At 39.8% G+C, this 21,301-nt stretch overlaps 2 protein-coding genes across 3 annotated transcripts; one reads left to right on the top strand and one right to left on the bottom strand.

The window, feature by feature from the left end:
• The first annotated feature begins 2,751 nt into the window (after nt 1–2,751).
• Nucleotides 2,752–14,027, top strand: LOC102077792 (interferon-induced very large GTPase 1). Of its 2 annotated transcripts, none has more exons than XM_025902615.1 (6): nt 2,752–3,053; nt 3,752–4,060; nt 4,985–5,287; nt 8,201–8,285; nt 8,413–8,447; nt 8,558–14,027. In XM_025902615.1, the coding sequence occupies exons 1-6, from the start codon at nt 2,883–2,885 to the stop codon at nt 13,271–13,273; spliced, it is 5,619 nt and encodes a 1,872-aa protein (XP_025758400.1). In that variant the 5' UTR covers nt 2,752–2,882; the 3' UTR covers nt 13,274–14,027. The 2 variants fall into 2 exon arrangements, with proteins under 2 accessions (XP_025758400.1, XP_025758399.1); XM_025902614.1 differs by having other exon boundaries at nt 4,982–5,287.
• Nucleotides 14,028–14,145: 118 nt separating this feature from the next.
• On the bottom strand, nt 14,146–20,746 carry LOC100706215 (XK-related protein 8-like). Its single transcript, XM_003447246.4, has 3 exons — nt 20,393–20,746; nt 19,766–19,956; nt 14,146–16,588 (listed from the first exon to the last, which is right to left on the bottom strand). The coding sequence occupies exons 1-3, from the start codon at nt 20,698–20,700 to the stop codon at nt 15,900–15,902; spliced, it is 1,188 nt and encodes a 395-aa protein (XP_003447294.3). The 5' UTR covers nt 20,701–20,746; the 3' UTR covers nt 14,146–15,899.
• Between the last annotated feature and the right edge of the window lie 555 nt (nt 20,747–21,301).

The following is a 21,301-nucleotide window of genomic DNA, read 5'->3' as shown; positions in this document are numbered from 1 at the left end:
TGGGAGATAACAAGCTGATCTTCATTGCATGTGTGTTTGTGTTATTAGGCAGGTTTAATCGATGTCTGTGGAGCTGCATCTCCAGCAGAGCATGTTCTTAAAGCTGCCTTTCCTTTACATTTCTTTGCTATTATTTGATCATTTTTTAACTAATTTGCTATGAGTCCACTGGTCTTTGCATCACTTTTCATCACACTAAGTGACTTGGACAAGATGATAAACAGAATCAAATGCTCAAGATGCTGTCTAATCTTCATGAGACCTCTTGTATTTGTAAGTGTTAGTAGGGTTAATACATTTTCTGTTTGTGTGTGTGATTTTTTTTATGTTTCTCTTTGCAGTGTTTCAGACTCCTTCACAATTTTCCCACTTAAGCAGTCAGTTTTCTTTTTCCCAGGTTTGCTAACCCAAATTTTGATTTCCCACATTAAATAACAGCATTCCTCTGTGTTCTCACCTACCTACTCCTCTCACTCCATTGTCTTCTCCCACTTCAACTGTCCAATAGCAGTCAGTTCTCTTTCAGCTTTGTCCTGTATTCTTCACTGTCTCTTCTTGCCATTTTGTTCCAAAAGTGGCAAATTTCAAACTCCAACAGTCTCCTCAAAAGTCCTCTTCACAGACACAGTGAAGTTGCAGCTTGTTGGAAACACGATGCCATTCATCCAATCAATCAGGATGATGGGTTTTCTCTTCTTCTCTGATGCTTCTTTGTCCACACTGCTGCTGCTTGCTGGGACTCTTTGCTCGGGACTTTGCTGCTGTCTCTTTAACTGTTATTGCTCTTTGGAACTGCATTCCTTGTCTTCAGAGAGGAGTGAGAGCTCACTTGTGAGGTTGAGGGACACATGGTGCTGTAAATAATTCAGCCAGAAACGTGGCCTGAACGATTCCAATGATGTTAAACTATAACCTTCTTCCGACCGCTGCATGTGGAAAACTTATCCAGTTCTGCTTTTCACCTGAAAGTGACAACTAAGACATTTTCATTATTATCATCACTGCTTAAACAACACACATCTCTCTCTGTTTTTTGAACTCTCCTTTCTTAAAAGCAGAAAATGAGATTGTAGTTGTTCTTGCCTGAGAAACACAAAACCTTTTTCCTATTATTATTTTTCATCTACAATGTAGATTTTGTTTCTTTTTTGTTCTTTTTTCCACTACGATAGCCGGTGACCTGCAGAATCACCACTCTCACAGTTGGAGACAATTACTTTTACACAGCGCACACACACTCCACGACATCAGGCACATTCACACTCACTTTTTTCATCTGCATAAATAAATCATATGGCCAATGGTATGTGCCATGGGGATCCATAACTATGATCACAAGTTTATTTAGTTATTTTTCAACCCGACAAAACAAACAAGCAAAAACATGATGCTGATGCTATGAACACTTTACACACATGAGTCAAGATGCAGGAAAACTGCTGCGCATCTGAGGTGCGAGGAAGAAACTGAACTCAGGATAGCTGCATACTCGAGTTATCATAGCTCTGTTTCCCCCCTCTGATGCTTTCTCAGCCACCTCCTGCTCTGATAATGTGTAGCTTGCTCATTAGCTCAGAAGAGACTGCAACGCAACCTCACACAGTGGTTGCGTGCTTTGCCGCACACAGTGGCAAAGACTTGCACTTTCATATTTAATTCAGCTTCTCCATCATGTAGTTTTAGCTGCTTTATACAGGGTTCAGCATATTAGTTGTTTTTATAGGTGTGCTCTATATATAACAATGGCTCATAATAGGATGACAGGTTTTCAAACAGGTCAAGTGCCTCTATGCACTTCATTAGTTTAAATATTTGACATAATCTCATATGTCATTGTACTGAATTTGAGCAACCCTAAGCTTAATGCAGATTACTTTTAACAATTATCCACCTCAGTGAAATCTGTGGTCTGGAGCACAGGCTGCTGTTGATCAGGGCAATCTAAAGAATAATCTAAACATGTGTGTATTGGCAGTGTTGACGGGAACTAGTCATTTATTACAGTTGGGGTTACTCAAGCTTGCAATTAGGGCACTCTCTAGCATAGTGACCCCTTTCTCTACATGCATAGCATTTATCATTTCTTCTGTCACGTCTCCGCGGGCCTTCGCCTCTTTTACTCCTGCCCCTATTTTGCCCTATTCCAGCCTGTCCCTGGAAAAAGATCTCATCTGCTAAGGAAGTGGCGACTGCAGAGCTTTGTGACTTCTGTGTTTCTTTAATTCCTTCCTGCGCACGGCGGGTCCGGTTAATGCATTCAGCGGACCCGTCAGAGTTATGATTAACATTTTTTTTCCTAATAAAAACAGCAGTGGGTTGGTGAAAGCCATTCATCAGAGTACATCTTAACTGCTGCTGATGTGGGCTGGCCTTCTCCGCACGCTCTCAAAGGCTGCTGTATTTTCTGAAAACTTCTAACATTTGACATTTTCCAATAACCAGCTTACCCTCAAAATCACAGTTTTCATGAGAATATAAATACCTCGCGCTGCCGGGAGTGAATTCTTGCATGAATGTGTTATCTCCCTGTGAGGCAGTCTGACTTGCTCGGGAACCCATGATAACAACACAACCGGTGCCACAGACCACGCCTGCTCCGCACTTATTCACACAAACACAAAATAGGCCTATTGTCTCAACGCAGTCTCACCCAGTGGCTGCTTGCTTTGCCGCACACAGTGGCAAAGACTTGCAACTTACTTGGTGTTGTTGGGTTTTTTTTTCTTGTTTGCTTTTTGCGTGCAGCAAAATGACAAATTCTCACATCTCAGGACTTTACTGCAGGAACTTCTATAAGTCCTGGCTGACGTCAGTCTTTCAGCGTGTCTCTTCTCCCCTCGGTGAATGTCGACTCCAGGGATCCGGCGCCGAAGGACCAATTAATGATGGGTCTGTCTAGCACAAACACGCCGCTGGAACAAGACAATTCAACTACAACAGCAAAAAGCATTGAACACCAAGCAAAGCTCTTTGTGTTTCTCGTGCACGAGGGAGACCCAACTGGACGAGCGCCGTTCCTTCGCTTGACCCAAGTTGCTCTCATCTGTTCCCTCGTAACACTGCTCTTTTATTGAGGTTACATGAATATGCATAGGCTCATTAACATAGGTACACATGTGGACAAAGAATACCTTGTCTGTGTGTGTGTGTGTGTGTGTGTGTGTGTGTGTGTGCGTGTGTGTGTGGTGTCAGAATGTGACCCCATAAACGACTTCCCTAAACCTGCTGGTCTGGAAGTCCGGCAGTTCATCTAAACAAAAGGCACTTAGACTAAAACAGATATAGATGTGTTTGCTATACCATATATCAGCAAGAGAAGATACGACCTCTTCTCATGACCCTAGGATGTGAGTGTGTATGCCAGAACACTCTGGAATGCACACAAAGTCTTTGCAGACTACTAAGGACAGTCTCGGTCGTTGTGTCCTTGGGCAAGACGCTTCACCCGTTGCCTACTGGTGGTGGTCAGAGGGCCCGGTGGCGCCAGTGTCCGGCAGCCTCGCCTCTGTCAGTGCGCCCCAGGGTGGCTGTGGCTACAATGTAGCTTGCCATCACCAGTGCGTGAATGGGTGGATGACTGGTTGTGTAAAGCGCTTTGGGGTCCTTAGGGACTAGTAAAGCGCTACACAAATGCAGGCCATTTACTACACAATTGATTATACACCTCTAACCATATATGGTTATATATTTCTAAGCATAAATGACAATCAACAATATAAACCTGACAACAACTGCGCCTCCATCCCTGCAGGAGAACTGGGGAGGTCCCACACAGGGCGCCCACGGCCAAAGTGTGAGTTTTGCTGAGAACCAGGGGCAACGGGCACTCATCTCCACCAGAGGCCAGTCAGCCTGTCACGAGCTGAGAACTGGACCCCCGGGCCCCAGGTCCCTAAAAACCACCCAGCACCAGGCAAAGGCCCCCCTGAACAGGTCCAAGCCATCCCGGACCACCACCCCAAGAATTTGTCAACAACCACACCAGAACATCCAGCCATGCACCTCAGAGCCAAAAAGTACCCGCATCCCAGGGAGGAGCAGCAGTGTCAAGCGGGCAGCGGTAGGAATCAATTTTAAATTATAACTTATACATTTTTGATAACAATTTGGTGGTACAGATATGTAAAAGTTTGTTACCAAGTAGATATCTGTAGATTCAGATGATTGGATCTTGTATGATGGATTTCAGTTTCTGATATCCAAGAAATTTACTGTGGCTGATTCTAGTTCTTGAAACAAAATAAAGTTTCCATTTTGCGTAACATGCTCTTTATCCCTTTCTCATGCCATGATTAAAAATTTTGTATTTCCTTTTTCTGACAAATATCCAGATTGTTTCAAATGGCTGTTAGTTTACACTGGATCAGTAAAGACTTAGTTATTGTTCAAAATTCCCATCAGGTTGTCGGAGAGGTGTTTATGCTATGCCTTTTAAAGCAGTCATGATGCTTTATACTGGAACTTACGAAAGGCAGATGAGGGAGTTTTACTTTTCCACAGAGTTCTTGTTCTAGGTCCAGCCAAGGTCTGTCTAATAACCTTGGTTTAATCCAAGATCATCCTCTACTGGCTTTAGCAATAGAATATGACTCAACCATACCAGGTCTGAGAGCTTTGCAGAAAAATTCATACCTAGATATCTGATGTTACCCAACCATAAAGGGTGGTGGAGGTTCTGAAAATTACAAGTCAGAGGCAAAACTGTTGATTTACTTCAGCTGATGGAGTAGTTTGATATGAATGAGAACTCACCTAAAAGTGTGAAAAGAGAGGTTTGTGAGCTTTTTACTTTTATAGTAAAATGTGTGCTAATAAATAAAGATGTTGGATTGTTGTAACTGAAAGCAGGAGCAGCAAATATTATTTTCTCCTAATATTAGCTGTGATTTTTGTTATTATTATTAGTTATTATTAACTATGCCATTATGAAATGTTGACATATGTATATGTATAAGTATATACAACTGTGCATCAATCACAGCAGGAGAAGTGGGGAGGCCCCAAACGGCGCACCCAGAGCCAAAGTATGAGAGTTGCTGAGAACCAGAGACAACGGGCACTCATCTCCGCCAGAGGTCAGTTAGCCTATCACGAGCTGAGAACCGGGCCCCCGGGCCCAAGATCCCTAAAAACCACCCAACACCACCCATTGAACAAGTCCAAGCCATCCCGGACCACCACCCCCAATAGAGCAGGTCAACGACCACACCAGAACATCCGGCCATACACCTCAGAGCCAAAAAGTACCCGCATCCCAGGGAGGGGCAGGAGTGTCCAGCGGGCAGTGGTAGGAATCCATTTTAACTATAAAATAAATTATACATTTTTGATAACTATTTGGGGGTAAAGATGTGTAAAAATTCTGTTACCAAGTAGATTTTTTTTTTTTGTTGATTTAGTTGATTGGAATTAAATGTTTCCTGTATGATGGATTTCAGTTGATGATATTCTAGCGGTAATTGCACCTTTCTTTTTTCAACACATTTATTAAATTTTTTCATAGTCAATGAAACAAACTAACAAAAGCCGAAAGGCAAACTGCTCCTCCAATTATACTCACGGCACCCTATACCCACAAAATACATCCTATGCAGAGAAAATGACAAGCATAGGAAAAAAATGCCCATATAAAAAAGATAACAAAAAATCACTACATTATGTACATCAGACTGGTTAACTGTGCAATATCTAAGTTATTCACCCAGTTCACAAAGTACTTTTCGCTCTTTTTTTCACTGTCTGAGAGCAGTTCTTTTCCTTTTTCAACATATTTATTTAATATTTGCATAGTCAATGAAACAAACTAACAGCCTAGAAGTAATAAATGCAGGAATTAGTTTAGTATAATCACTCTGAGACTAAATGATTCTAATTTTAGAGATACTGCATAAATGACAGAAAACAGTCCGACATATGTGTTCAATATGTGCATTGAAGGACATATCCTGGTCAAAAATGACTCCAAGATGAATGGAGATCAAGTCTGATCGTTCTGAATTTAAGTGACCATTCTGAAAAAAATGGGGCGCTCGACCAAAACTGTTTATAAAACTCTGCTGGAAAACCATCTGGACCTGAAGCTTTATTGTTTTGGAGATGCTGTAGGGCTCCATGGAATTCAGACACTGAAAGAGGTGAATCCAGAGCCACAATCGGTTCGTCATTTAGTTTGGGAAGATTTATATAGTTAAGAAATTCTTCAGTGGCAGCATCAGATGGATTAATCCGTGTTGAATATAAATCTTCATAAAGGTCTTTAAAATATTTAATTATTTGTTGTGGATCATGAGTAATGTTTCCAGTCAAATCCTTCATAGAAGAGTTGTTTTTTCTTTATTCACCTTTAACTGGTCAGCAAGGAGTTTTCCAGATTTATTACCATGTTCAAAGTTCTTCAAATGCAGCTGTCACGGTGAGTTGTGTGGCTGTCAGTGGCTGGACCCACGTGCAGGACTCGGAGACAAAGCATGAACTTAAACGGCAGCTTTATTTGCTGGAGAATCACGCTTGGCGTTACATAAACAACAACTTAAACTTAACTAGACCGGAGATGCTGACGGTAGACGACAATGAACACACACACAACCAATGTGGAGGACGCAACAACAGGCAGGGAAAAACACAGGGCTTAAATACATACTGAGGTAATTAGGGAATGTGAAACAGGAGGAGAGCACAGCTGGGACTCATCAGACATCACAAGACAAGGGGAGACAAAACTCAACACACTGACATAGTACACAGACTTTCAAAGTAAAACAGGAAACTGAACAGAAGTAACAGAACCACAACCTAAGAACTAGAACACAAGAAATGCCAAGGAACTAGGGATACTAACAACAGAAATCAAAACACATCATGAAATCAAGGAAAACTTAATACAAACAGAAAAACACTGAGTCCACAGACTCAGGACCGTAACAGCAGCCTTTTGATCAGAAATTGTTTTCTCTTGTTAATCCTTTCATTTAATTCTACTTTTAGATTTCTCAGATTTTTTAATATATGTTCTTATGGTGAGGCAGCATAGAAAGCTTCTAATGATATAATTTTTTGTTCTTTTTCTAATACAAGCTTTTTTTTTCCTTATGAGAACATTAAAATATTATTTTGCCTTGCATTACTAAAGCTACGTGTTCCTCCCACAATCCAAACTCATACATTATAGTAGGTTAATGGGTTATTCTAAATTGCAATTACATGAATAATGAGTTCACAGCGCTACATAAATGCAATTATATTTGCACCTTCAATGTTACAGATGCATAAATAATAATAAATAATAAAATAACAAACAAATCCGTTTACTCTGTTTACTTTGCCTTAAGGATTTATTCTTTGTGTTTTATGTTCTAAGCGTTTTAGAAGCGTAACTAATGTTGACTCAATATTGATAACTATAAATGTAAATTATAAGTTTGTTTGTTTTTTATAAAATAGCAGTGAGGACAGAGTTTAACAGTTTGTAACAGTTCCAGGATGTTCCTCAAGAAAATATATAAAAATTATTATGGCTGTTTGTCTGAGATAAAACATGATACTGTTTAATAACATGTTTGTTTCTCTAAAAACAAGCATTACTCAAGTGTTGCTTCTTGAAACGCTATCAAGGATTAATCATCCATTTATGAATGTCAGATTGTCTGCTTATGCACTCTAAATAAGTCTGTAGTTCAAAATTCAGTATACACATGTATGATGAGGGAATTCTTAGTCTGGATCAAAATTGACGAAAACCACCCTGTGATGGATCAGGTCAGTTATGGTTCAAATATGAACTGCATGTAAGGGTAAAAAAGATTTCAGTTACACACTCTGACTTTTCTGAAGTCTGACAATAAGGAGTAGGAATGCAGAAGTTTAGTAATGCCTCAGATCAGGTTATAATAACAGCTTAAATAAGCGAAGGGTTTCCTCTGTCCCTTAACAGCAAAAAGTATTTTAGGTTTGCAATCACATATGTTATATCAGCTTATTATTGGAAAATCAGCACAGGTCTTGATGCAGTTCATGAGCTGCTTTGAGCAGTCAATAAGACTAGAAATGTATTATAGTATATAAATGTCAGTCAAATCCATTTTAAAATAGTTTACTGTCTTCTCAATAAAATACAAAGCAAGACCTTTTCATTCTGTTGTCATATATTTCAAAGGTATTAACCTGATAAGCTAAATTTCAGGGTCATTATTTTACTTCGCAGAGTGGCCCAGTGGGTGAACGCAATGATGACAAGGAGAGAAAACCAGGAGATAAATTTTATGAATCAGCCAAAACTGATGACAACGGTAACATTTTTCATTATACAATAACACAAAAAGCAAAAAATATATCAACAGCTATGTTCATAACTTTGAAAGGATTTGCAGGAACACGCACTAATATAATGCATATCTGGTTCATGCTGTCCTGCAGAAACAACAGATGGTTACACGAGTGGAAACAAGAAGGTAGGAGAATATATGTTTATTCAAAAGATCAAAATGAGTATTTACTCTGTTCTGCCATATGATGTATGTAATTTAGTTACATATGGTACCTCTTTATTTGTTGTTTGTAGAAGCCAAGTCAGACAGAAACTGAGATACTGCTTGACAGACTTCAACTTCAAGATAAATTTCAGCAGAAGTTGTCTCCTGCAGATTTTCTTCAAATACGTCCACCTGGGAAACAGATGGACCATGTAACATCTGAAAAAGATGTAGCTCACACTTTTCTCCATAGGCTGATAATGTTGGATTACGGGGCCAGATATATTTCTGTAAGACCAGACAGTCCTGAGGTGACCACAGAGTCTGACAACACTGAGATAGATTACAGTGATCTGGAGGATTTCTTGAAAACCACTGCAGACACAAATGAGAAAGAGAAGGCTCGTGTGCATCCAATGGACGTTCAGATGGCAGTATTTCACTGCTCAGACAGCTTCCTGAAACAGATGATGATTACAAAGCTCTCTCAGTGTCAGTATGCCTTACCTTTGCTTGTTCCTGACCCAGTTACAAAGGAGATTCAGTTTCCTCTGTGGACTTTCAGAGAAATAACAAAAACCTGGAAGGTAACTCAAATCAAAGATGACCCTAAGATCGTCACCACGAAGAGTGTTCCAGTCTACAAAGCTGAAACACCCTTGGTGTCATTTTTCCGCCTGGGTTCTTTGTCAGTGTCTAAATCTCAGCTGATGAACACTTTGATCAACAACCGTCACGACACCTTCTTCCACAGAAACTGCCCAGGAAGCACCAAGTCTCGCTATGTGATGGATGGTGTGGCAGAGATTACCTGGTACTGCCCTGCTGGAAAACCCAATGATGCCTTCAATGACTGCATTGCCTTTTGTAATCTCCATGGTGATGCTCTATCACATAAAAAACAATGTGATATACTGACTGAAAAATCTTCAATCAATGTTTTTCTTTTGGCATCTCTGCAAAGCAATGAAGGAAGTCAATCATTTATATCATCTCTTTTTCAGTCTGATAAGCCTCTCATTTGTCTCACTGTTAATGACAGTCGTGATGCTGTTAAGATAAAAAATGGAAATTACATAATGGGCCTCAAAGACAAAAACCACTCAGATGTATGTGAAGACCTGAAAAGGATCATCAGAGAAGTTTTGTCTTCTCTTGATGGTCCCATCTTGAAACCATCCTTCCAGCTTGAAACCATGGCTGAGCTCTCTGGAATCAAAGTGGATGAAACTGACCCAGCCTGTCAAAGAGGGAAATCTGCTGCTATGGAAATAATCAATCTGCTTAAAAAGGATAACATGGATGTCTCAAAGATCAAAGATGAATTTCTCCCGTGTCAAGGCAAACTGTGGCATCAGTGGAGCAAAATACACAGAGAACTGTTTCATCTCAGAGGAAACATTGAAATGGAGAAAAGCAGAAAGGAACAAAATCTGATGAAAATACGTCAGAAACAATGTGCTGCTTCCTGCAGTGAACTGATGAAGTTGTTTACTGGAAGTCTCTCATTAATGAGACAAAAACAAACAGACAGAGAGTATTTCCTAAAATGGACTCAGATCTTTGTAGATGTCCTTTCAACAGATGATCTTTCTTCAGTTCTTCAAAGTTATGATAAAAAGTGGTCTGAGGTCTTGGCTTTGAAGAACAAATGGGACAAAGCAGATCTGTTATTAAAAACACAAACTGAACTTAAAGACATATCGAAGAAACTTCAGTCTGTAACTTTTGGTTTGGAGCACATCTTCAGAGAAATGGGACAGATCTATGAAGCCCATAAAACAACACAAAGAGAGAGCAGACACACTGACTGGTCTGAATACCCTGAGCTGGCTGCACAGCTGATGATTTCAGGACACCCGATGGAGCTGATGGATGGTGATGCAGGTCATGTGCCTTTAACATGGATCTCCAGTCTTTTAGAAGAAGTCATCAAGAAACTGGGGGACCAGAGAGTGTTTGTGTTGTCAGTTTTGGGCCTACAAAGCAGTGGAAAATCAACAATGCTGAACACCATGTTTGGGCTGCAGTTTGCAGTGAGTGCTGGCAGGTGCACCAAAGGTGCCTTCATGCAGCTGCTCAAAGTATCAGAGGAGATGAAGAAAGACTTGAAGTTTGACTATGTTCTAGTGGTGGACACTGAAGGACTGCATGCTCTTGAGTTAGAAGGTAACAATCTTCATCATGACAATGAACTGGCAACACTTGTTGTTGGTCTGGGAAACCTGACATTGATCAACATCTTTGGAGAGAATCTGTCTGAGATGCAAGACATTCTGCAGATTGTTGTTCAGGCTTTCGTGAGGATGAAGGAAGTGAAACTTTCTCCCAGTTGTGTGTTTGTTCACCAGAATGTCACAGATGTTGCAGCATCAGAGAAAAACATGGAAGGAAAGAGACGCCTGCAGGAAAAACTGGACCAGATGGCCAAACTAGCAGCTGAAGAGGAAGTTTTTAATGCAGAGCGCTTCAGTGATGTCATTGATTTTGATGTTCAGAAAGATGTTAAATACTGTGCCCAGCTGTGGGAGGGCAGTCCACCCATGGCTCCTCCAAATCCAGGTTACAGTGAGAGCATCCAGGAAGTGAAGAACACCATCCTCTCTAAAGCTTCAAAGTCTGCTGGGATCACTCTCTCACAGTTCAAAACAAACATCCAGGACCTGTGGACTGCACTGCTGAATGAAAGTTTTGTTTTCAGTTTTAAAAACACACTTGAAATTGCAGTGTACAGAAAACTGGAAGTCCAGTATGGGAACTGGACCTGGAGCCTGAGGAGCAACATGTTGACCATTGAAAATCAACTTCATAACAGAATTGAAAATGGAAAAGTTGATGAGGTTGATCAGTCTTATCTTTTCAGAGAAACAAGCAAAAAATATGAAGAAGTCAGAAATGAAATGACAAAGTACTTTGAGAATGACAAAGACAGAGAGATCTTGGCTCAGTGGAGAGGACAATTTGAAATCAAAATTAAAGAATTTCATGATGAACAAGTGAACAGAGTCAAAAGAAAACTGGATAGAGTAATCCAGCAGAAGAAAGCTTGTAAAAAGCTGGATGAGAATAAATCAGAGTTTGAGAACAAACTTCTGCAGAAGAGCAAAGAGCTCGCTCAGAAACTGAAGGATAAGGCCAAAGATGAAAAAGAGCTTCAACGACAGTTCAGCTCTGTTTGGAGCGGCTGGGTTACTGAATTAACAGCAGATATAAAACCTGTTGAAGACATCAACTTGGAACAAGATCAGTTAATGATCCTTCAAGAACTTGGTTTTGAGCCAAATCTCACAGATGAAAGTAAAAGAAGTGGCAGATACAAGAAAATATCAGAGGTTGGTGATTATTCAGGTTATATGAAGACAGGTGGTAATCTGTTGGTTGACAGTTACAACAAATATAAAGCAAGAGGTGCTTTTTCCCATGAAGAACAAGAACAGATCAGATCGCTCATTGACCAAACTGAAAAAGAGTCACGTGGTGGAATCAAAAACAAACATGTAGCTGCAACAGGCTACACGCAAACATATTTGCATGAAATGGCCAATCATGTGACAGAAAAAGTGCAGAAATTTCTGTCAGAGAGGAAATACACTTTAAACAAGGAGTTTAAAGTTGATCTCTTGCTCTATGTGTTCTACAGGGCAGAAAGTTGGATTCAAGAGTCACACAAAAAATTTAAAATGAGCAATGATCCAATCACTTATTTAGAAAGCAAGAAAACACAGTTTTACACAGTTTTTAGAAGCCTTTGTAAAGAAAACTCATCTGCTGTTGTGCTTGGAGAACTGATCTGTGAAAGGCTGAAAGTTTCCACTCTTGAGGCTGTCTGTAACAAGACTGCCATTGATCTCGCTGGAAGGATGAGGTGTAATTTCCCAGCATTCAATGGGACCAGGCAGGACTTGGAGAAACATGTGTTGAAGTCACTCGCTAAAAAAGAAGAAAACTTTGATGATTTCATCACATATATCATAAATCCAAGGAGACAAACAGAAGCTTTCATTAAAGCAGAAGTTGAGAAGTACATCTTCAGAGATCAGAAAGATGAAGCTGTGGAAAAACTCAAGAAAAATGCTGATGACATCAAAACAACTGTGAGTCAGGCTTTATTTATGGCAACACAAAAGGTCCAAAATCAGAGAGGAGACACAGACATGTGGCTGAAGGAATTTTCTAATGCCCTAAAGGATGAGCTGACATTTGACAAGATTTGTTCTGAAAACTTCAGTGACATAAAAGATTTTCACTTTCTCAAGGAAGAGATAGAGAAAGGATTTACGTCCATTACTGAGAAGATGAGCAGCTTCTCCCTGGATAAGATGAAGGAATCCAGGCACAAGCCTGAAGAAATCCTCATAGATCAGCTGTGTAACTGCTGCTGGGTAAAGTGTCCATTCTGTGCAGCTGTTTGTACCAACACCATGAAAGATCACAGTCCTGACGGCCACAGCACTCCTTTTCATCGACCTGATGGGATAAAGGGATGGCACCGTACAGACACAGTAGAGTTCAGTGTCAACTTCTGCACAACAAATGTTTCAAGTGATCGCAGTTTTTGCCTTAAGGGTGATTCAGAGAAATACATTCCCTACAAACAGTACAAAACTGCTCGTCCACCGTATGATACCTGGAGAATCACTCCTGATGGGTCTAAACTGGCATATTGGAAATGGTTTGTATGTCAATTTCAAACACAACTGGAAGAGCACTATGGGTTAAAGTTCGAGGGCAGTGGAGCGATTCCAGATCAATGGAAAAAAATAACTAAAAATGAAGCCATTAAAAGTCTGGATGAAATGTTCTAATGAGCCAAAGAAACTGCAAATCTGCTGAAAATGATGATACTTGTTTTCAACTAATAACTCGTGAATCCAGCTGTGACGGTCTGATTTTGTTTGAGTGAGAAAAAGGAAATTCTATAAATTATTAACATGAAGAATATGTTATGAGTGACTATAAGTTAATTCACAAAAAATACAAAATGAAATACAAAAGTCACATTCACAGTGTTTCGTCCTTCTAGGCTTTCAGAGTGTTTTCCAGATAAATACATTTTTAACCTAATTTTGTTAATTAGCATATTGTTCACCTGTTTATAACAAAGATTTTTTTGTTTATCAAATAGTCAAAAAATGTAAGAAAACTGAATCTAAAAACTGCTGTCAAACAATCGTTAACACTCTTTGATCATTAATTTCAAACATTGCATCTGAAACCACAACAAAAACATCGTCTTTTGTAATTTAGTGGTAAAATTTTCAGCTTTAGATTCAATGTTTAAGTTAACGTTTATTCTCACAGATATATGATTTGAGATCTGTTTGACTGTCTTATAACAGGTTTAGATGAAATTAGCATATCCACACTGAATTTTGTTTAACTCGACTTTTATTTCATCTCAGCTCTTTTTTTGTCTCAGCACTGGAATGATTTTTTTATTCTTTGTTTGCATTTGCAAATGTTTAGCATATTTAATCAAGTAAAAAAAGACATCTGTCAACAGTTTGAACAACTTTTTGCTTTCTATGTCTTAAATAATAAAATAGTTTATGCTTCATCTCATTTGAATTGCTTGATTTTTTTTCATTGTGTACAACATTGAATGCAGAATAGTCCATCTAATTGTCAAAATCTGCTAACCTTATATTTCATAAATTGCACTGATATGGAGCAGCCACAAATTCATCAACAACTGATAAAAAACAGATGAAACAAACCTGACAGCTCTCTGTCAAACTAAGTCCAACTGGCTGTTTGTGTGATCAGATTTTTAAATTTGCAAATAAGTTTCAGTTACTTTCTTTTCATGTGTAACTTTTGCTACACTTCTGCCATGGCGGATCAGAGTTGTTTGTAAATAAGTTAAGTCAATGCATTAGGTCTGAGCTCAGGCTCACAGACTCAGGCATTCTCTCAGGCTGTAGTACTTACCACTAGATGGCGTAGTACTCGGCAATTTAAGTGTGAAATTGGTAGCAGTGGTTGTGCTGATACAAGGCCGACTCAGTTTTTACAGACTACTATGGATTTATCATGTGCTTGCTGTAAGTTTGTGTTAATGGGGGTTTTTAGTGGCTGTCACAAGTAGCTCATATTGGAGCTGCATTAACTGAAAGAGTTAACTAAAAAACTCACTCTGTGAGTGTCTCACAGGATCTGATCTCTAACTAGAAGCCAGAGAGATGTGCTTTAAACTCACTGCTTAACCTTAACACAATGTATTCAAAATCACTTTGAGCTTGCACAGCTCGGGCTCACCATACAGCTGCAACAGCACAAATGGCCGGCTGGAAAATACTCAAATATGGTTGCAGTGAAAATGTCAAAGTACTTGCTTTGTTACATCACATTGTGAAACGTGAATAAGCAGTTTAACTGTGTACAAATCCCAGGAGCAGCCTGCACAGCACAGGCTGGACCCTTTAATATGCTAGAGGCAGCTCACTGGAAGGTCGGTGATTCCTCTGTGACCTTCTCATCTTGACCCTTTGAAACTTCTGCCCTGATCCCAAACATCCACAGACTAAAGCCTGTGCACATTTTGCTTCTTTTACAGGAACGCAGTACTGACACATTAATATATGTAAACACACTGACCACAAAAAGGAGGAAAATTAAGTGAAGTAAGAGAATTAAAAGAAAAAAAGAACACCTGAGACCAGCATATGGAAGTTAGTTGTTTCCTTACTTTTTCCACACTAAGCAACACAAAGATCTGAGATTTTCTGAGTTCTTTGTATATTTATGCATTTGCACACACATGCACGTGTACACATTCACACATGGACAACTTCACCCCTCAATTACATAGTAGGTGTTAAATTGCATGTTAACACCTACAACCAGAATGGTTTTATTATTCTTTCTATATTTTATTTCTTTCACTTTCTGTATTTTTGCTGCTTCTATGTCAGTACCTCGTTAATACCTTTATACCTATTTCACATCTCCTACATCAACACTACTGTGTAAGAAAATGGACACATCCACACAAGGGAATTTAAAATGGGAATTTACACACACACACACACACACACACACACAAAGATAGAAATGCCATTCCACGTTCTTTTAAAATGACCAATTAAAATCCTTTAAACATGATTTTTATACTGGTTTAATACTGTCATATATTTTAGGAAGGCAGACCCATTCATTAGCATTAGCAAACTCATCTCTTTGTCAACCCATCACTATTTCATACAAGCATGTAACAAGTGAGGCATTTTAAATGCTTCATTAGAGGGAAGCACCAGTTAATACAGAGCATAAAGAGTTTCTGTACATTCATCCCCACATCAACCTGAGCAAAATAATTCGATATTGTATCTGTAATCAGGCAGCAGCTCAGTCCTCAGTCCCACACAGCCTTGTGACCTACATGACTCAGTCTTTCTAATCTCATGTCCTGTGGATGTCAAATGATGCAGGTCAGCAGAAGAAGTTCTCGGCCAGCTTCCTCATTCTTTTATTGTCAGTGGCCTTAAGGGGACGTGAAGGAACTGAATGAGATCGCTCTTCATCTTCAGGTTGCTCCTCTGTGACAGTGGCCCCTCTCAGCTTATCTTTATCAAGGTTTGGATGGAAGAACGTATAATAAATAAATTTAAATAACAGACCAAGGATGTAAACAGCAACAACACAGGCAGCCGTGGTTAAAGGGTGTGTCACAAAATCAGGAGGATCTGTGCTCATCTTCCAGCACCACAAACCACAGAGGATGCAAATATCAATAAGGATATACGCGTGATAGAGCATGGACCTGATCCTCATCCCCTTGGCCACACTAAACCAGTTGAAATACCAAATGAGGCCAACAGTGGTTCTGTAAAGCCATTCTCCACGAGGGTCATCCATGAAGTTGGTCTTGGATCGCCAAGCGAAGAAGAATAAAACCAGCCAAGAGCAGATGAAGTGGGCGAAGATGAAGCAGGGCAGCACGGAGGCAAAAAGAGCGAGAGCAGCGATGCGAGAAGAGATGAGAACCAGGTTCCAGATGAAGTAGAAAACTAATGAGATCATGTGGTGTTTTTCCTTCTCTGGCAGGAAGGTGCGCATTGAGTGATCGTAGGTGGTCAAAAAGGAGGCGATGGACAAAGTCGAGCCGATGGCCTTCAACACTGAGGAGAGAGCGAGGGGCAGAGTTAGAACAAACGCTGATTCTTTGTTAGAAGATCCAAGTAATTTATGAGTTCAAAAAGCAACCCCAAATATTTTCAAACATTTTTTGTCATTCAGTATTTTATTATTTAGACTGTATGATGTTTGTTTTCGCAGAAACCGCGATCATTTGGCATTTAACATTTTCACATCAACAACAACAAACAAACTTTATTTATATAGCACATTTAAAAACCAGTGGTGTACCAAAGTGCTTAACATGCAAGAGAGTAGGATGAAGTAACAGGGAAGGATGAGGGCTATGGCAAGGTACCAAACCATGCTAGCAGGTTGAATGGCATTAAAACACAAAAGCAAAAGATTTGCATATAAGAGCATAAAAGAAAACTAAGTGTACAGGATAAAACAGTCAAAAAATTAAAAATGATTAAAAGTAATTAAGAATAAGCCGAAGATAAGAATAAGCATTAAGCTAACTAACAAGCAAGCGTTAACTGGTAGAAAAGGCAGGCTAAATAAGTGGGTTTTTAACCGCGATTTGAAGGAATGGATGGAATCAGACTCGTGGATAGCGATGGGGAGGTTATTCCATAAATCGGGTGCAGCCGAGGCAAACGCGCGGTCACCTCTAGTCTTCAGCCGGGATCTCGGCAGTACCAAGAGTGACTGGGAAGATGATCTCAGTGCTCTAGTAGGGGTGTATAATCTAAGTAGCTCAATGAGGTAGCTTGGCGCTAATAAACTTGTTAATAATTCGGAAGGTAAGCAGCAGGATTTTGAATTGAATGCGATACTTAACGGGAAGCCAATGCAGATCAGCAAGGACAGGGGTAATAGAGACACGCCGCCCACTACCAGTAAGGAGACGAGCAGCCGCATTCTGAACAATTTGCAGTCTATGGAGAAGAGTAGAGTTAAGGCCGAAGTAAAGTGAGTTGCAATAATCCAACCTAGATGTCACAAAGGCGTGGATAAGCTTTCCAAGGTCCCTGTGCGGAACATAATGTCTGGCCTTGCTAATAAGACGCAATTGATAGAAACAAGATTTAACAACAGAAAACACTTGTTTGTCAAACTTAAAAGAGCTATCCAAAAATACACCCAGGTCACTAACAGTGTCGGTGAGGAAGCTGTTAAATCAACCAATTATAATATGTTAGTATATTTATTTCTGTTCTATTCACATCTCAGTGTGAGCTCCAGCAAAGCTGCTTTTAATTCTCTGCGGCAATTTCACTTTCCAAACTTTGATGACCAGATTTCATTAAAAACTTGAGGCAATTTTGAATTTGATGGCAGCAGCACTTCTCATGGAGGCAAAAGAAGGCTGGACAAGTAAGTGAACAATTTCAGAAAAATGTTCCTCAGTGTTCCTCATCATCTACTTGACTGTGTAGGTTCTAAGTTATCGAGCTCGTGGTATTCTAAGGAACCTGGAAACAAAGCAACTGGACTTACTTAGGTTTCTTGAAGATGTTTCACCGCTCATCCAAGAAAAGTTTTCATTCCAAAAACCTCGGAGGCTCTCGGAGGGGGCAGACGCATCTTTCACCTTCTCCTTCCCTTATCTTCCCTGCTGCTGCTTCTATGTCTTTTGTCTAGTCTTGTCTAACTCTAACCCTCAAAGAGTTTCTCAGTGTTGTTCCCTAAAACCTAAAGAATTATGGATTTGATCAACTGGTCCTGTATTGAAATTGACACCCTGGGTGTCAATTTCAATCAACCTGGGCTTGGGAGAGCCCGATTGTCCTGTGGAGATGTTTGCTGCCGTGTCTGGTGACACACTCGATGGAGGACATTGAACGACATCTACCAATTAGGAAACACGATAACAGAGTTCTGGCTGATCCGAGCTGGCTCGAACGTAGCTTATCGAAGAACAAGAAGCGGCTACAGCTGTTCAAAATCCCACAAGGCAACTTAATTTGTTCCTGTTGAGATGACCTGTTACAATCTAGTAAGAGTGGTTAGTTTCTGGACTCATAAAATTAACAAGATGTCATGAGATTTGAAAAACAGCAGGAAAACCACTGGAGTTATAAGAGGCAGACAGCTACACACACACCACGTGTATGCCATCACTTTGTGGTTCAAATCCACAATCCACTGGGTGTTCTGGTTTCCTCCCACAGTTAAGAGCAACACAATTAGAGTTAGGTTAATTGGTGATTCCAAATTGCTCCTGCATGTGGGTGTAAATGGTTGTTTGTCTCTCTGTGATAGACTGGTGAGCTGTCCAGGGTGTACCCTGCCTCTTAACCTATCACTTTGGGGTTATGCCCCAGCCCCTCCAGAACCCGGATAAGGATAGGAGAATGGTAGTTGTTGTAAGTCCATTTAGTTTTTATGTAAACCGGACTCTAGACTTTGTTGAACATTATGTAATATGTAATGACCAAGTAGTATTGGGGTAAAAGTTATTGAATAGTTCCAGATTACAAGGCTCAACTTACTTCATCTAAACATGTTTCATCACGTTTTATCAACACAAAATGAGCAGGCTTATTGAATATGAATAAGTTGTGTTGATTTAACTAAGTTGTTTAAGTTTCTGCCAAAGAAAAACAATTGTGTGCAACAAATGTGCATTATTGAATGAAGTACATGTCTGAACTGCATAGTCCGTGTATTATAAAGACTTCACGATAGAGTCTGGGTGACCTGGTCTGCCTTCAGTCACAATCTCTCACCAACTGAAAACATTTGGAGCATCATGAAACAAAAAATACGACTCAGAACTGTTGATCAGCTAGAATCCTACATCAGGCAAGAATGGGACAGTGTTCCTCTCCCAAATGTCCAGCAGCTGGTCTCCTCAGTTCCCAGACATTTACAGTCTGTCGTTAAAAGAAGAGGGCAAACTACACAGTGGGAAATTTGACCCTGTTCCAACTTTATTGACACATTCTGCTGCCATCAAACTCAAAATTAGCTTGATGATAGACTGATATATTTCCCATGTTCTGTTGTAAATAAAATAAGTATTTATTAATTTGCAGATCATTGGAATTTGTTTTTATTTACAATTTATACAGCGTCCCAACCCTTTTGGAATTCAGGTTATAAATAGATGAGAAACCTTTGAATGAGGTTTTATTCTGAAATCTACTTTCAACGAAAAGCTACACCTGAGTGATCCAAGTATACGTGATCAAAAGCTGAGTAACAAACTGTACCTGTAACAGGATCCAGCCGGCCTTCGTGCAGAATGATGGTGAGCATGAGAGCAAGCTGCGGGGCGCTCTCTGAAAACGTCTCAATGAAGCGCAAAATGCGGAGATCCTGTCTTAGAAACTTGGCCACACTCTCAGCGTCAGCGCGCTTTCTGTATAAGCTTTGCACAGACTTCTCCATGACTCCTGCATACCTGAGAACCAGAAGAACCAGTTACATCAAATCCTCCCACCAGACACGCTGAGCTCAAAATATCTCGAAGCAGAAAAGGAGCAACAAACGTCCGAACAAAACAGGCTTTACCCAATTATAATAAAGAAAGATCCACAGAACATAAGCAGTAAACAAGTAAGTCAGCGATTGATGTGATTAGTTTATATACTGAAAAGAAATTGGATGTATGATTCATGGGTCTATAAACAGAAACCTAAAGTCAAGAGGAAATTAAACAGAATAATTTGTAGATGATTTAATGTTACTACACATGTGTACTTCTGTAGTGCAGCTGCCAAACAAACAAGTTCATGTAAATTTATTTCCTATAAATCAAATATTTCTAGGAACAGGTGAGTAAATGTAAGGATGTTGCCTGGGGCACTATGAACACACAAATATCATCATGAAACAACCTGAAGAAGATCCCCAGCTGGAAAACATGCAGCAGCTTGAGCTGGCACTGGCTCGGCTTCTTCTCAATCTTTGTCTTCATCTTAAAATCATCGTAGCGGTACCACAGCCAGCTGTACACCTGAACCAACATGGACGAGCCCAAGAGAAACAGCAGCAGGAGGCTGAAGTACACGTAGGCCTCCTGCTTGTAGAGGGACACAGCAGCCCAAATATCCAACCCTATATCAAGCAGGAAAGACAACAAGTTCACACAAGTGAAGAGAAAGTCCCGAGTGCAGCATTTAAACTCATCCTCAGAGCCCGGCATGCTGCCTCAGTGGCCTGCTTCTGAAGCAGCTATATGTTAAGGTTTAAGACAGCTCATAAACTGAAACTGAAAGGGCCAGTGTTTAAAAAACACCTCCTAGAAACTGATCCACCCATGATATGAGCTGATATCCACCCATCTTAAAGACATATTGTACCATTTTACACACATGCATACATATAATCAACTGTAGTATGTCCATCAAGACATGAATACAACTTAAAACAACTTAAAACTGTAAAAACAAAAATAAAAGAACAAGAAAAAATCAACATCAACACATTAAGATTGATGAGAGAAAAATGAAAAATAAGCAACGATCTGGACTTTTGATATCAGCAGAGATTGTTACGAATGCATTAAACCATTTATATTTCAGATCTTCTCATACCGGTGTTAAATTAATAAAGTTAATATAGATATTTCTCACTCCCAACACGTGTCCTTCGAGCTTACGCCCCATAAACAGAATAAACAGAATACAACACAAACTCTTTGTGCTGTTTGAAAAAAACCTTTTCAAATAATCAAGTAGTAGATGTTTGTATACTTCCAAATTTTCAACACAATTAATGCATCAAGTCACTGTCACTGATTCCCA

The sequence above is a fragment of the Oreochromis niloticus genome, linkage group LG22 (assembly GCF_001858045.2).
Source record: "Oreochromis niloticus isolate F11D_XX linkage group LG22, O_niloticus_UMD_NMBU, whole genome shotgun sequence".
NCBI classification, from domain to species: Eukaryota; Metazoa; Chordata; class Actinopteri; order Cichliformes; family Cichlidae; genus Oreochromis; species Oreochromis niloticus.
This window is presented reverse-complemented; position numbering and strand designations above follow the sequence as displayed.